The following is a 16,687-nucleotide window of genomic DNA, read 5'->3' on the forward strand; positions in this document are numbered from 1 at the left end:
CACACCCCCCCTCTCTGGCCCTGCAGCTGCATTTCACGCCAAGTTCGGTCGAACCAGTAAATACGCCACCAGAGACAGTCCCCGGACCTTCGGAGTGAAGTCGGTCGTGAACTTTGAGAGGGTCTACCAGTTCCTGGGTGGCATCCTGAAGCCCAGTGAGGAATGTCAGCTCACTCCGATGGGTGAGTCATCGTCATCGTCATCGTCATCATCATCATCATCATCACCATCCTTTCAAAGACCAGCTCCATCAGTGATCATTACTCTATTGGTGTGTTGTCTCCTGTTGTCTCATGTTGTCCCCTGTTGTCCCCTGTTGTCCCCTGTTGTTTCCTGTTGTCTCCTGTTGTTTCCTGTTGTGTGCTGTCGTGTGCTGTCGTCCAGAGAGTGCGATCGTATTGGACCTGTTGATGTCCCTCCCAGAAGAGCTCCCCCTGCTGGACTGCAACAAACTGCACAAACATCTGATTCAGGTAGGCTGCTCACCATCTCGCTGCTCATTGGTTAAAGCAACAGAGGTCTGGATCAACCATCGACCGGTCAGAGTGACAGGAGAGCAGAGAGAGAAAAGAAGAGCAGAGATAGAAATCCATTATTCTCTGAAGTTTCCAAACAGCCTGAACATGAAATGACCGTTTGTTCTGGTGTTTGAAGCTCTAAATGACACAAACATGGAGGTTTGTAAAACAGCAGAGACACGAGGCTGAACCAAGACCTGAAGATGTTCATTGTTGCATGTACAGGAGGTTTTAAATATTTCACCTCATGCTCTGTATTAACCTGCCGGATCCCCCCTCCATGTTTCAGGTGTACCGCCGTCTGTCAGCTCCTGCCGACTCCAAGATGGCCAAAGACCTGCTGAAGGACCTGAAGGATGCTGAGACGCAGAGCGGCCGAGACCGGAGCCCAACCGGCAGCCAGCAGAACCCTGCTGGGACCGGCAATGGAGGGAGGAACCCGCAGCCACACACAGCTGACAGCCAATCAGGGAGCCCCAACACATCCAGCCAGCCAGGGGAGGAGGGGGGACTGTGCCCCCCCCTCAACCCTTTCATGGTGCCGCTGGAGCTGTTGAAGCGTAGATAGTTCAACATGTTCGGGGTCTGTATGCTTTACTGAAGCCCATGTTTTATAATAATAATAATATAATAATCCACCAGATGGAGGAGGGGGTACGTGGGGGGGGGGGGGTGGAGCCTGATTACACGGGTATCATGGTGGTCAGTGAATGTCAGCACATTTCTTCATTCTCTTCTTCTTAGTTTTTATTCAGTTCTAATTGTTCAGCTGCTTTTGTTCAGACATTAAACTTTGACGCACCGAGAAATTTCACTGATTATTTTATTGTGCTGCCTTAAAATTTTATTAAACTTCCTGAAGACTGAAACAACATCAAAATGGCTGTTTGAGTTTGGATGGGATGAGAGCTGTGCTGGTGGGGACACTAGATGGCAGCAGGAGGCCGGGGGAGGAGTGATGGGGGAGGAGGGATGGGGGACGAGGACGGGACGGAGGGCTCTCAGACTGATGTTGGGATCACTGTGTTGGATTGTGGAGCTCTGACATGTCTGCTCAGGTCAGGTCAGGTCAGGTCAGGTCAGGTCAGGTTAGGTCAGGTTAGGTCAGGTCAGGTTAGGTCAGGTCAGGTCAGGTCAGGTCAGGTCAGGTTAGGTCAGGTCAGGTCAGGTCAGGTCAGGTCAGGTCAGGTCAGGTCAGGTCAGGTCAGGTCAGGTCAGGTTAGGTCAGGTCAGGTTAGGTCAGGTCAGGTTAGGTCAGGTCAGGTTAGGTTAGGTTAGGTCATGTCAGGTCAGGTTAGGTCAGGTTAGGTCAGGTCAGGTCAGGTTAGGTCAGGTCAGGTCAGGTCAGGTTAGGTCAGGTCAGGTCAGGTCAGGTCAGGTCAGGTCAGGTCAGGTTAGGTTAGGTTAGGTTAGGTAGTTACTTTGTTAATCCCAGAGAGGAAATTTTTTTCACTACAGCAGCATACAAATTTTCAGATTAAAAAGTACTAATTTCAGTGCAGAACGTTTGAAATGAGGAAACAATAAAAGAAAAAGAAACCACAATGCACATTGTTATAAATATTTCCTTTCTTAATATGCATTTATTGTCATAATTAAATAAAAACATAGAAGTAACAAACTATTATTGAACTTTTGCCTTTATAGCAGCTTGAATTGTCTGTTATTGTCACATTAAAATAAATAAAATGAAAACAGAAATCAGTGTCGATAGAAACTTGAAGCAGTTTTCTGTTTCAGTGGAGAACTTTATTTTTTCAGACATGTTGATATGGGACGATGAAAGGAACAGTTTAATCAGTCATAAATGATAAATAAATGTCCGTGAGTGTGAGAAAAACATATTTTTCAACATGAGACGATGTAGCAGGTTTAGGTCGTGAAGACATGACATCATCATCTACGACATGTCTGACTCACGACGGACATTGACATCAAATCTGTGCAGTAGATTCTGAAATGTTATCTATTGTGTGCATTCTTGTTTCTTGTCAAAACTGGACCTCTATGTTACCCACAATGCACCTGGCCCTGGCAGAGATGTGGGTGTGTTATGCTTGAGGAGGATCATGTAGCCGGAGTCCTGCTGAACTCACTTCTCCTAACTCCACTGGACCAGAACCTTCTACTGGTTTCAACTTTGAACTAACTCGAGTAACTTCACTTTACAGCTTTCTCAGGAGGAAATATATATACTGTATGTGTATATATATATATATTACATATATATATATATATATATTTATATATATAACCCTAACCCGTGGTCTCATCAGGAGCATGCCCAGGCGTTGTAGGGAGTGATACAGGCAGGTGGAGGACACACACTACTGAGACTCATTTGGACTTGTCTTCAGGAATCTCCACAGAAGTTGGATCAGCCTGTGATCTGATTTTTACACTTTTATTTGGAGTATGATTCTGAATCCAGACCTCCATGGATAATGATTCTGATTTCCATTGATCATTCTTGTGTGTGTGTGTAAAAAAATATCATCCCCTGTTGTATCACCACCTGAATATTGCCAGATATTATCTCCATGGTAACTGGAAACAGCACATCATAGTGTTCTGCACGGAGCTCCTTGTATCGTCTCTGTTTGTTAACTGTTTGAAGATTTGTCCTCACGGAGTTCCAGAGCGCTCCAACGTATCTCTGTCCTCTGTCCGTCCATCACTAGGAGGACACTTCTGTCTCATCGTCCCTCGCGGAGGACAAACAGGCAGCGGCGTCTCCTCCCGTAGACATTCGTTGGTCGGTACAGACAGACAGGCCTGTGTTCTGCCTCCTGACAGATAGTGTTTGTGATTTCATGTGTTTTTTTTAAAGTCTGTTGCATGTTTTTATGACTTTTTAACATTTCTCCTTTTTTCTCTTCCTTTTGTGAAGCACTTTGCTAAGAAAGCTGCTGTGTGAAATGAGCTTCACTAAGATGTGAGGACCAGTTCCTGTTTGTGCGATTCTGTGCTAGGCTATGTTTACAACAATACAATGTATGTATTCCATGTTATATTTCTTATATGCAATCTCGTATTAATCCTCAGGCTATGCAACAGGCTGTTTCTGCTGAGGCCAGCGATCCTGTTGGGGTCAGCATGGGGTCAGCATGCTGATGCGCATATAATAACAAGGCCACAGGCCGTTACCGGGCGGTAACGGTTGATGGCATGACCACTAGTTTGATCTTTTGTCTTTCTTATCTCTTCCAAGTCATAAAACAGGAATAAGTTACTGACCTGAACAAACACGTCCCCACAAGGCAACACCCCCACCTCGACCAATCAACAAAGGACACATCAACACACATGACTTTTTGGTGTCTGTACTATAAGAAGATGGTCAGGGAGAGTCAGGAGGTCAGACTTCGTGAACTGACACATACTCTGTTGTTGTCAGGGAAACATAGTCTGGACCCAGAGCTCTGTAAAATGGTTATTCTGCTGCTGTTAAATAAATATCTTGAAGCCTGACATCTTCTCCTGTTGCTTCATTAAAGAACACGCAGGACTGGAGGCTGACACATGTTGGCTTTGTACTAGCAGGAGCCCAAGTCCAACATGTTACAATCGGAGGCCTTCTGATGTGTCTGAGGTGGACCTGAGATGAATCTCCATGACAGTGTTTGTGTTCACCATAACAATATAAAAGTGTGAGATGACGTGCGGAGTTGGGCGGGAGCGTACGGTCGCTGCTGTTTTTCCAACTGCTTTCTGACGTTTGTCTTGTGCAACCTTGGATTGTCGTTGAAACATCTTTTCTGATTGTGTAATCTCCCACTGCAGATTTGTGTCGTTGACATTGAGCCATTTTTCCATCATTCCTCCTTCTGATTGTTTTTAACTTTAGAAAAAGGACAGTCCCAGAGCTGCAGTTCTGTATGTTACATAACACAAGTAGCAATGCTGCCATGTCTGATTCTCTCGACTCTTTGTGTTTGTTTAGTCGGTAGCACGTGTTTAAAACACTTCACACCGTCAGTTCAGCAGAAGTCAGAGTGGATCACTTTCCTTTGCACTATATCTACTTTGTGAAGCACCACCAATCCTCTGTGTACCACACTGTCTACTACTGATACCAAATTACTGTTCATTAGATGGACCTTTCCTACACTGTAAAACATACAGTTCATGTCAACAATGCACATTCAAATGTTTGTAACGGAGTTCCACAGGGTTCTGTACTAGAACCGACACCTTTTAAAGTACACATGCTTCCCTTAGCAGTATTATTGAGATTCTAAATATCCATTGCTGTGCAGATGACAGGCAGCTCGATATTGATCTATAAAGCCAGATGATGCACATCAGTCAGTAAAACTTCAAGCACGTCTTAAAGACAGCGGCCTGCTGCTACTTTTACATCCAGACAAAACTTAAGTTGTTTAATTTGAACACATAAGAAACTCACTGTTACTATGGAGACATTTTCTGGGCCTCCAGCACTGCTGTGAGGAACCTCTCTGATGACTGTATTTGATATGTAATGAATATGGATGTAGTATTTAATTTGTATTTACAGTATATTGTAGATATTTTCAATAGTAAGTTATTATTTTTTGATATTTATTAGATTAGATATGAGTGTCTGGAGTCCTGCCTTTGCATGCTGCTCACACTGATTAGTGTTCTTGTTATCTTAGGGTTGTCGGTTTAATAATAGCTTTATTACAGTGGAAGTCAGTGGAAACTCGCAGATCTGTTTATGACAGCAGAGTGGAAAATGTAAGCTAATATAGTTGGAGGTTTGACGGGAATCTATTCAGGTATCCATCCACACCCTGCAACTCCACCTCACCTTATCATATCATATCTCAGATGTGTGACTGAGCTCTAGCACTGAGGAAGTGGGTTGGGTCCTGTGAACTTCAGACGAAGCATTAAGCAGCAGCCTTGCTCACCATCACAGTGTCGCTACAGTGTTTGAGCTGTGATAAGGTGTATGACATCAGAGGCCATGTTGAAATGCAGAAAAAAACACACCTTTGACCCCTGAGGACACACCAACAGTGTTTAACCACCACCTTAAATTCATATACAACCACAACATGAAGCTGCTGTGTAAAACCAGGCCAGCTATAAACTCATGTTCTTTGTCTTTAATTACGTACGAGTCACGTATTTCATTTTGTTTCCTGAAGCTGTGAAACTGTCTGCAGATTCATGTGTAGTGACACAAATAAGCATTTAGCTGCAGAAGCCTATAAAACATTAACTGAAGAAGAAAATCAGCACATCATTCACATGGCAAGAGTTTAGTATAGAGCCATCAAACAGCATGTTCTGATCAGGGGTGATATGCTTATCTCCCCGTTATCAACACAGGGACAAATTATATAATGTATACTGTAGATTACAATTTTTAAATATTGTGATTCTACAAGTAGTGAGGAAAAGAGCGTGTACATCATGAGTCGTATTTACAATATCAGTGCACATCACATGTCTGCCAGTCTTCCTGAGTTCTACCTCAACGGTCATAACAAGATGTGCCTGGCTTTGTCTTCAGGCACTGAAACAAGCAGTCTGTCAGATCGAATACACTTTACAGTGGACCAGTAGACCACAGGCCCATAAAGATGACCTTTGTGAACAGTTAAACATCATCAGTGTGTTGAAAATACAGCATTACTCAATTCTTCCCACAAAAAGTGCTTGTCCTAACTTCATGTATCATAAGGCAGAGTCTCCCCACCACTGCAGGGACTGAACTGTGGACCTTGGATGTATTGTGACATCGTGGAGAAACATGCTGAAAGGTGTGTATGAGCATTAAATCAGTGTCGCTGCTCTTATCTCAGATGTGTTCTGTGGCGTTTCTCTCCACCTTGACACTGGGCAGATACTTTTAGAAAGAGTGACTCCCCTGAAATAAAACCCTCTCCCAAGCCTACGTTGTGCCCTTTGATACACACAAGGCCATTTTGCCTCCTCAACGTTTGCATTTGAGCATCTTGTGTCATTCATCACTGACACCCACCGCTGCCTGGAATGTAATCTGGTTATGGCATTTTCTTCACATATGCTGATTATCGCTGCTTTACTCATCTGCTCATGTTCTGCTAATGGTAAGAATCATACTTTTATACTCATACATTTATAAACAGGTCTGAACTGACATTTTTATGTTGTTGTATTTTGGATTCCACTTTAATGTCTTTAATTCCCTTTAATGGGTCATTGATGCATTAACTTTGGTTTTACTCCAAATTTAGTGACTTGAAAGGGAAGAGTCATTTTTCTACATCTGATATACTCCGATCAAACTTTTTAGGAAACCTCAGAGCAGATATGTTTGAAATGTCATCATGTGAAACAGCTCTCTCTCTCTCATGTCACATGGTTGTAAACAGCTTATGTACGCTATTTCATCTGCTTTTACTTATTATTAAGTTTCTTTATTTCCTCATTGTCTAAATATGTTTGAATATAAATAGAAGCATGTTGCGGATTAAATGTATTTGCTGCTTGGATTATGTTTGCTGGTGGAAAATCTGTTCCTGCACCACACAGGAATCTTAAGAAGTTGCTAAGTGGGGACGTTGACACCTGCAGCGGTTTACGTAGTGTGGTCAGTTGTTTATTTGGAAAAAAAACTTCAGTGACTTTTTGCTTCTCCATTTCCGACCAGCCTCCTGATAAGTGTTGGATCACCTTGTTTGACTTGCAGGTTTGCATGAGGTGTTGTTGAGGTCTGGAAGGTGTTCGTGCTGTGCATGTCGTTGAAGTTCTGTGGTATGAGATGGGTTTGGAGTAAAGTGGATTGAGAAGGAAAACTAACAGCATAAGTGAAAATACTTTATCAGGTGCTTACAATCAACAAGTATTTTCCAATTAAAACTCAAACCCATTTTTAGTACACTGGTATATAGAAACTCAGGCCTGGACTGATCTGCTGGACCGGACCGCCTGCATCATGTGCTAATGTAGATTTTAAATCACAGACCAACAGAGAGGACCTTCGATAAACAGACACAACGTCAGAAAAAACGTAATGGATAGTTTTATGGTTCAGATCCGGCAGCCCATCAGAACAAGTTTCTTATTATTTCTAGAAAGTAGTAGCTACATAGACTGACACCACTCAGATACCGTTTTGTACAGTTTGAGAGATTGTAATTGGGTATGTTGGGACAGAACAACCTTTAACATTCACTGTCGTTGAAGGGAAATCAAACTTCCTGGAACTAAAGTATACTATTGAGATATATAAGTGCGTATTGTGCAGTGGCAGTGACTCATCAGTAACCACACCTAACCGACCTATCAGATAAACTCAGCTTACTGATGGAGCAACACTCGACCCCACAGATGGGTCCTCCACTTCATCTCAGTTGAATCAATCAGTCATATGTCATTATCAATGTAAAAAAGATCCATCCCAAGATGGTGAGAAAACTTGAATGCTTTCAATGCTTTGTTCCTTTCTTCTTCAAGATTATTTCTCCAACCATGGTCAGCAGTGGTCCAAAACCTCATTCTCTGAAGCAGCTGCACATATTGACACAGACACCTCTCGGAAGTCAGACACTACATTCCAACCTGAAAACACAGAGCCAATCAACTCACTAACATCTGGAAGTACTGGTATCACCTCAGAGCCTCAACGAACCACTCCAACTGGTTCATTAACATCTGATCGTGCAGAGAAAATTTCGAGACCTGAAGAAACTAGTCAGACTGACACAGTAACATCAAAGCCATCTGAGACCAGTTTGGCACCTGAACTTACAAGTCCTAAAGAGTCAGGAGCGTCTGAGCCGGGTGGTACTACTGCAACACCTGACTTAACAAGTCCAACTGATTCAGTACCCTCTCAACCTGCTGACACAACCCTGGTACCTGAAACAACTGCTCAGACTGATACGGGAACATCCAAGCCTTCTGAGACAACATTGCCACCTGAACCCACGAGTCCTAACGAGTCAGGAACATCGGAGTCAACAGATTCCTTAACCTCTCAGCCTGCTGGCACAACCCCGGTACCTGAAACAACTGCTCCGACTGACACAGTAACATCACAGCCTACTGAAACCAGTTTGCCACCTGAATTAACAAATCCTACAGAATCAGGAACATCTGAGCCTGTTGGTACTACTGCAGCACCAGAGTTAACCAGTCCAACAGATTCTTTAACCTCTCAGCCTGCTGACACAACCCTGGTACCTGAAACAACTGCTCAGAGTGAAACGGAAACGTCACAGCCTGCTGAAACCAGTTTGGCACCTGAATCCACCAGTCCTACTGAATCAGGAACATCTGAGCCAGTTGGTACTACTGCAGCACCAGAGCCAACAAGTCCAAATGATGTAGAAACATCTGAGCCTGCAGACACAACGTCAGCACCTGAACCAATCGTTACTACTGACACAGTAACATCACAGCCTGCTGAGACCAGTTTGGCACCTGAATTGACAACTCCTACAGAATCAGGAACATCTGAGCCAGTTGGTACTACCGCAGCACCAGAGTTAACCAGTCCAAATGGTGTAGTAACATCTGAGCCTGCAGATACGTCAGCACCTGAACCAATCATTACTACTGACACAGTAACATCACGGCCTGCTGAGACCAGTTTGGCACCTGAACCCACAAGTCCTTCTGAGTCAGGAACATCTGAGTCTGTTGGTACTACTGCAGCACCTCAGCCAACAAGTCCAAATGATGTAGCAACATCTGAGCCTGCAGACACAACGTCAGCACCTGAACCAATCGTTACTACTGACACAGTAACATCACAGCCTGCTGAGACGAGTTTGGCACCTGAACCCACAAGTCCTACTGAGTCAGGAACATCTGAGCCTGTTGGTACTACTGCAGCACCAGAGCTAACCAGACCAACAGATTCTTTAACCTCTCAGCCTGCTGACACAACCCTGGTACCTGAAACAACTGCTCAGAGTGAAACGGGAACGTCACAGTCTGCTGAAACCAGTTTGGCACCTGAATCCACCAGTCCTACTGAGTCAGGAACGTTTGAGCCTGTTGGTACTACTGCAGCACCTGAGCCAACAAGTCCAAATGATGTAGCAACATCTGAGCCTGCAGACACAACGTTAGCACCTGAACCAATCGTTACTACTGACACAGTAACATCACAGCCTGCTGAGACCAGTTTGGCACCTGAATTGACAAGTCCTACAGAATCAGGAACATCTGAGCCAGTTGGTACTACCGCAGCACCAGAGTTAACCAGTCCAAATAGTGTAGTAACATCTGAGCCTGCAGATACGTCAGCATCTGAACCAATCATTACTACTGACACAGTAACATCACAGCCTGCTGAGACCAGTTTCGCACCTGAACCCACAAGTCCCACTGAGTCAGGAACATCTGAGCATGTTGGTACTACTGCAGCACCAGAGCTAACCAGTCCAACAGATTCTTTAACCTCTCAGCCTGCTGGCACAACCCTGGTACCTGAAACAACTGCTCAGAGTGAAACAGAAACGTCACAGCCTGCTGAAACCAGTTTGGCACCTGAATCCACCAGTCCTACTGAATCAGGAACATCTGAGCCTGTTGGTACTACTGCAGCACCAGAGTTAACCAGTCCAACAGATTCTTTAACCTCTCAGCCTGCTGACACAACCCTGGTACCTGAAACAACTGCTCAGAGTGAAACGGAAACGTCACAGCCTGCTGAAACCAGTTTGGCACCTGAATCCACCAGTCCTACTGAATCAGGAACATCTGAGCCAGTTGGTACTACTGCAGCACCAGAGCCAACAAGTCCAAATGATGTAGAAACATCTGAGCCTGCAGACACAACGTCAGCACCTGAACCAATCGTTACTACTGACACAGTAACATCACAGCCTGCTGAGACCAGTTTGGCACCTGAATTGACAACTCCTACAGAATCAGGAACATCTGAGCCAGTTGGTACTACCGCAGCACCAGAGTTAACCAGTCCAAATGGTGTAGTAACATCTGAGCCTGCAGATACGTCAGCACCTGAACCAATCATTACTACTGACACAGTAACATCACGGCCTGCTGAGACCAGTTTGGCACCTGAACCCACAAGTCCTTCTGAGTCAGGAACATCTGAGCATGTTGGTACTACTGCAGCACCAGAGCTAACCAGTCCAACAGATTCTTTAACCTCTCAGCCTGCTGGCACAACCCTGGTACCTGAAACAACTGCTCAGAGTGAAACAGAAACGTCACAGCCTGCTGAAACCAGTTTGGCACCTGAATCCACCAGTCCTACTGAATCAGGAACATCTGAGCCAGTTGGTACTACCGCAGCACCAGAGTTAACCAGTCCAAATGGTGTAGTAACATCCGAGCCTGCAGATACGTCAGCACCTGAACCAATCATTACTACTGACATAGTGACATCACGGCCTGCTGAGACCAGTTTGGCACCTGAATTGACAAGTCCTACAGAATCAGGAACATCTGAGCCGGTTGGTACTACTGCAGCACCAGAGTTAACCAGTCCAACTCATTCAGTAACCTCTCAACCTGCTGACACAACCCTGGTACCTGAAACAACTGCTCAGAGTGAAACAGAAACGTCACAGCCTGCTGAAACCAGTTTGGCACCTGAATCCACTCGTCCTACTGAGTCAGGAACGTCTGAGCCTGTTGGTACTACTTCAGCACCTGAGCCAACAAGTCCAAATGATGTAGCAACATCTGAGCCTGCAGACACAACGTCAGCACCTGAACCAATCGTTACTACTGACACAGTAACATCACAGCCTGCTGAGACCAGTTTGGCACCTGAACCCACAAGTCCTACTGAGTCAGGAACATCTGAGTCTGTTGGTACTACTGCAGCACCAGAGCTAACCAGTCCAACAGATTCTTTAACCTCTCAGCCTGCTGACACAACCCTGGTACCTGAAACAACTGCTCAGAGTGAAACGGAAACGTCACAGCCTGCTGAAACCAGTTTGGCACCTGAATCCACCAGTCCTACTGAGTCAGGAACGTCTGAGCCTGTTGGTACGACTGCAGCACCAGAGCCAACAAGTCCAAATGATGTAGCAACATCTGAGCCTGCAGATACGTCAGCACCTGAACCAATCATTACTACTGACACAGTAACATCACAGCCTGCTGAGACCAGTTTGGCACCTGAACCCACAAGTCCCACTGAGTCAGGAACATCTGAGCCTGTTGGTACTACCGCAGCACCAGAGCTAACCAGTCCAACAGATTATTTAACCTCTCAGCCTGCTGGCACAACCCTGGTACCTGAAACAACTGCTCAGAGTGAAACGGAAACGTCACAGCCTGCTGAAACCAGTTTGGCACCTGAATCCACCAGTCCTACTGAGTCAGGCACGTCTGAGCCTGTTGGTACTACTTCAGCACCTGAGCCAACAAGTCCAAATGATGTAGCAACATCTGATCCTGCAGATACGTCAGCACCTGACCCAATCGTTACTACTGACACAGTATCATCACAGCCTGCTGAGACCAGTTTGGCACCTGAACGCACAAGTCCTACTGAGTCAGGAACATCTGAGCCGGTTGGTACTACTGCAGCACCAGCGTTAACCACTCCAAATGGTGTAGTAACATCCGAGCCTGCAGATACGTCAGCACCTGAACCAATCATTACTACTGACACAGTAACATCACAGCCTGCTGAGACCAGTTTGGCACCTGAACCCACAAGTCCCACTGAGTCAGGAACATCTGAGCCTGTTGGTACTACTGCAGCACCAGAGCTAACCAGTCCAACAGATTCTTTAACCTCTCAGCCTACTGGCACAACCCTGGTACCTGAAACAACTGCTCAGAGTGAAACGGAAACGTCACAGCCTGCTGAAACCAGTTTGGCACCTGAATCCACCAGTCCTACTGAATCAGGAACATCTGAGCCAGTTGGTACTACCGCAGCACCAGAGTTAACCAGTCCAAATGGTGTAGTAACATCCGAGCCTGCAGATACGTCAGCACCTGAACCAATCATTACTACTGACATAGTAACATCACGGCCTGCTGAGACCAGTTTGGCACCTGAATTGACAAGTCCTACAGAATCAGGAACATCTGAGCCGGTTGGTACTACTGCAGCACCAGCGTTAACCAGTCCAAATGGTGTAGTAACATCCGAGCCTGCAGATACGTCAGCACCTGAACCAATCATTACTACTGACACAGTAACATCACAGCCTGCTGAGACCAGTTTGGCACCTGAACCCACAAGTCCCACTGAGTCAGGAACATCTGAGCCTGTTGGTACTACTGCAGCACCAGAGCTAACCAGTCCAACAGATTCTTTAACCTCTCAGCCTACTGGCACAACCCTGGTACCTGAAACAACTGCTCAGAGTGAAACGGAAACGTCACAGCCTGCTGAAACCAGTTTGGCACCTGAATCCACCAGTCCTACTGAATCAGGAACATCTGAGCCAGTTGGTACTACCACAGCACCAGAGTTAACCAGTCCAAATGGTGTAGTAACATCCGAGCCTGCAGATACGTCAGCACCTGAACCAATCATTACTACTGACATAGTAACATCACGGCCTGCTGAGACCAGTTTGGCACCTGAATTGACAAGTCCTACAGAATCAGGAACATCTGAGCCGGTTGGTACTACTGCAGCACCAGAGTTAACCAGTCCAACTCATTCAGTAACCTCTCAACCTGCTGACACAACCCTGGTACCTGAAACAACTGCTCAGAGTGAAACAGAAACGTCACAGCCTGCTGAAACCAGTTTGGCACCTGAATCCACTCGTCCTACTGAGTCAGGAACGTCTGAGCCTGTTGGTACTACTTCAGCACCAGAGCCAACAAGTCCAAATGATGTAGCAACATCTGATCCTGCAGATACGTCAGCACCTGACCCAATCGTTACTACTGACACAGTATCATCACAGCCTGCTGAGACCAGTTTGGCACCTGAACCCACAAGTCCCACTGAGTCAGGAACATCTGAGCCTGTTGGTACTACCGCAGCACCAGAGCTAACCAGTCCAACAGATTATTTAACCTCTCAGCCTGCTGGCACAACCCTGGTACCTGAAACAACTGCTCAGAGTGAAACGGAAACGTCACAGCCTGCTGAAACCAGTTTGGCAACTGAATCCACCAGTCCTACTGAGTCAGGAACATCTGAGCCTGTTGGTACTACTGCAGCACCAGAGCCAACAAGTCCAAATGATGTAGCAACATCTGAGCCTGCAGACACAACGTCAGCACCTGAGCCAATCGTTACTACTGACACAGTAACATCACAGCCTGCTGAGACCAGTTTGGCACCTGAACCCACAAGTCCCACTGAGTCAGGAACATCTGAGCCTGTTGGTACTACCGCAGCACCAGAGCTAACCAGTCCAACAGATTATTTAACCTCTCAGCCTGCTGGCACAACCCTGGTACCTGAAACAACTGCTCAGAGTGAAACGGAAACGTCACAGCCTGCTGAAACCAGTTTGGCAACTGAATCCACCAGTCCTACTGAGTCAGGAACATCTGAGCCTGTTGGTACTACTGCAGCACCAGAGCCAACAAGTCCAAATGATGTAGCAACATCTGAGCCTGCAGACACAACGTCAGCACCTGAGCCAATCGTTACTACTGACACAGTAACATCACAGCCTACTGAGACCAGTTTGGCACCTGAACGCACAAGTCCTACTGAGTCAGGAACATCTGAGCCGGTTGGTACTACTGCAGCACCAGCGTTAACCAGTCCAAATGGTGTAGCAACATCCGAGCCTGCAGATACGTCAGCACCTGAACCAATCATTACTACTGACACAGTAACATCACAGCCTGCTGAGACCAGTTTGGCACCTGAACCCACAAGTCCCACTGAGTCAGGAACATCTGAGCCTGTTGGTACTACCGCAGCACCAGAGCAAACCAGTCCAACAGATTATTTAACCTCTCAGCCTGCTGGCACAACCCTGGTACCTGAAACAACTGCTCAGAGTGAAACGGAAACGGCACAGTCTGCTGAAACCAGTTTGGCACCTGAATCCACCAGTCCTACTGAGTCAGGCACGTCTGAGCCTGTTGGTACTACTGCAGCACCAGAGTTAACCAGTCCAAATGGTGTAGTAACATCCGAGCCTGCAGATACGTCAGCACCTGAACCAATCATTACTACTGACACAGTAACATCACAGCCTGCTGAGACCAGTTTGGCACCTGAATTGACAAGTCCTACAGAATCAGGAACATCTGAGCCAGTTGGTACTACCGCAGCACCAGAGTTAACCAGTCCAAATGGTGTAGTAACATCCGAGCCTGCAGATACGTCAGCACCTCAACCAATCATTACTACTGACATAGTAACATCACGGCCTGCTGAGACCAGTTTGGCACCTGAATTGACAAGTCCTACAGAATCAGGAGCATCTGAGCCGGTTGGTACTACTGCAGCACCAGAGTTAACCAGTTCAACTGATTCAGTAACCTCTCAACCTGCTGACACAACCCTGGTACCTGAAACAACTGCTCAGAGTGAAACAGAAACGTCACAGCCTGCTGAAACCAGTTTGGCACCTGAATCCACTCGTCCTACTGAGTCAGGAACATCTGAGCCGGTTGGTACTACTGCAGCACCAGCGTTAACCAGTCCAAATGGTGTAGCAACATCCGAGCCTGCAGATACGTCAGCACCTGAACCAATCATTACTACTGACACAGTAACATCACAGCCTGCTGAGACCAGTTTGGCACCTGAACCCACAAGTCCCACTGAGTCAGGAACATCTGAGCCTGTTGGTACTACCGCAGCACCAGAGCAAACCAGTCCAACAGATTATTTAACCTCTCAGCCTGCTGGCACAACCCTGGTACCTGAAACAACTGCTCAGAGTGAAACGGAAACGGCACAGTCTGCTGAAACCAGTTTGGCACCTGAATCCACCAGTCCTACTGAGTCAGGCACGTCTGAGCCTGTTGGTACTACTGCAGCACCAGAGTTAACCAGTCCAAATGGTGTAGTAACATCCGAGCCTGCAGATACGTCAGCACCTGAACCAATCATTACTACTGACACAGTAACATCACAGCCTGCTGAGACCAGTTTGGCACCTGAATTGACAAGTCCTACAGAATCAGGAACATCTGAGCCAGTTGGTACTACCGCAGCACCAGAGTTAACCAGTCCAAATGGTGTAGTAACATCCGAGCCTGCAGATACGTCAGCACCTCAACCAATCATTACTACTGACATAGTAACATCACGGCCTGCTGAGACCAGTTTGGCACCTGAATTGACAAGTCCTACAGAATCAGGAGCATCTGAGCCGGTTGGTACTACTGCAGCACCAGAGTTAACCAGTTCAACTGATTCAGTAACCTCTCAACCTGCTGACACAACCCTGGTACCTGAAACAACTGCTCAGAGTGAAACAGAAACGTCACAGCCTGCTGAAACCAGTTTGGCACCTGAATCCACTCGTCCTACTGAGTCAGGAACGTCTGAGCCTGTTGGTACTACTTCAGCACCTGAGCCAACAAGTCCAAATGATGTAGCAACATCTGATCCTGCAGATACGTCAGCACCTGACCCAGTCGTTACTACTGACACAGTAACATCACAGCCTGCTGAGACCAGTTTGGCACCTGAATTGACAGGTACTACAGAATCAGGAACATCTGACCCTGTTGGTACTGCTGCAACACCAGAGCTAACCAGTCCAACAGATTCTTTAACCTCTCAGCCCGCTGGCACATCCCTGGTACCTGAAACAACTGGTCAGACTGACATGGTAACATCACAGCCTACTGAAACCAGTTTGCCACCTGAACCCACAAGTCAGACACCTCAGCCAACCAGTCCAACAGCTTCACCAACATCTGAACCATCAGAGATAATCCCCACTACTTTACTTACCACACAGCCAACCATACAATCAACCAAACCATCAACTGATCCACCAACAACACAACCAACTACACAACTTTCCACGTCAACATCTCAAATTACCACTCCAGCCTTGTCAACAGTGGAGCCCATTTTCTGCCAAAATGGGGGTCTTTTCAATGGCTCCACCTGCATATGTCCTACTGGATTCGGCGGACGATTTTGCGAGTCTGTTTTGGCTGTTACGCCAGGTACTGTCAACAACTTACAAGCTTGGTCATCTTCAAATTGATAAATGTTATTGAGCACAATTTGTAAAGTTCCTGTCCTTATTTTTCTACATTTGGTGACCAATATACTTATTTTGTTTGCAGTTACA

General features: G+C 46.2%; 1 protein-coding gene across 3 annotated transcripts in view; it reads left to right on the forward strand.

The window, feature by feature from the left end:
* Positions 1-3,987, forward strand: part of snapc2 (small nuclear RNA activating complex, polypeptide 2) — an 8,032-nt gene extending 4,045 nt beyond the window's left edge. For 2 of the 3 annotated variants that reach the window (XM_069177882.1, XM_069177880.1), the window contains 3 exons: positions 1-182; positions 385-473; positions 808-3,987. The exon at positions 1-182 is cut by the window's left edge and continues 415 nt beyond it. In XM_069177882.1, coding sequence (XP_069033983.1) covers positions 1-182; positions 385-473; positions 808-1,086 — 550 coding nt within the window. In that variant the 3' untranslated portion in view covers positions 1,087-3,987. The remainder of the gene's footprint in view (positions 183-384; positions 474-807) is intronic. The other variant, XR_011179746.1, reaches the window with a different exon arrangement.
* Positions 3,988-16,687: the final 12,700 nt, after the last annotated feature.

Source organism: Embiotoca jacksoni, unplaced genomic scaffold (genome assembly GCF_022577435.1).
Source record: "Embiotoca jacksoni isolate LCO1_2020_lvr unplaced genomic scaffold, fEmbJac1.0.p SCAF_78, whole genome shotgun sequence".
In the NCBI taxonomy this organism is placed as follows: domain Eukaryota; kingdom Metazoa; phylum Chordata; class Actinopteri; family Embiotocidae; genus Embiotoca; species Embiotoca jacksoni.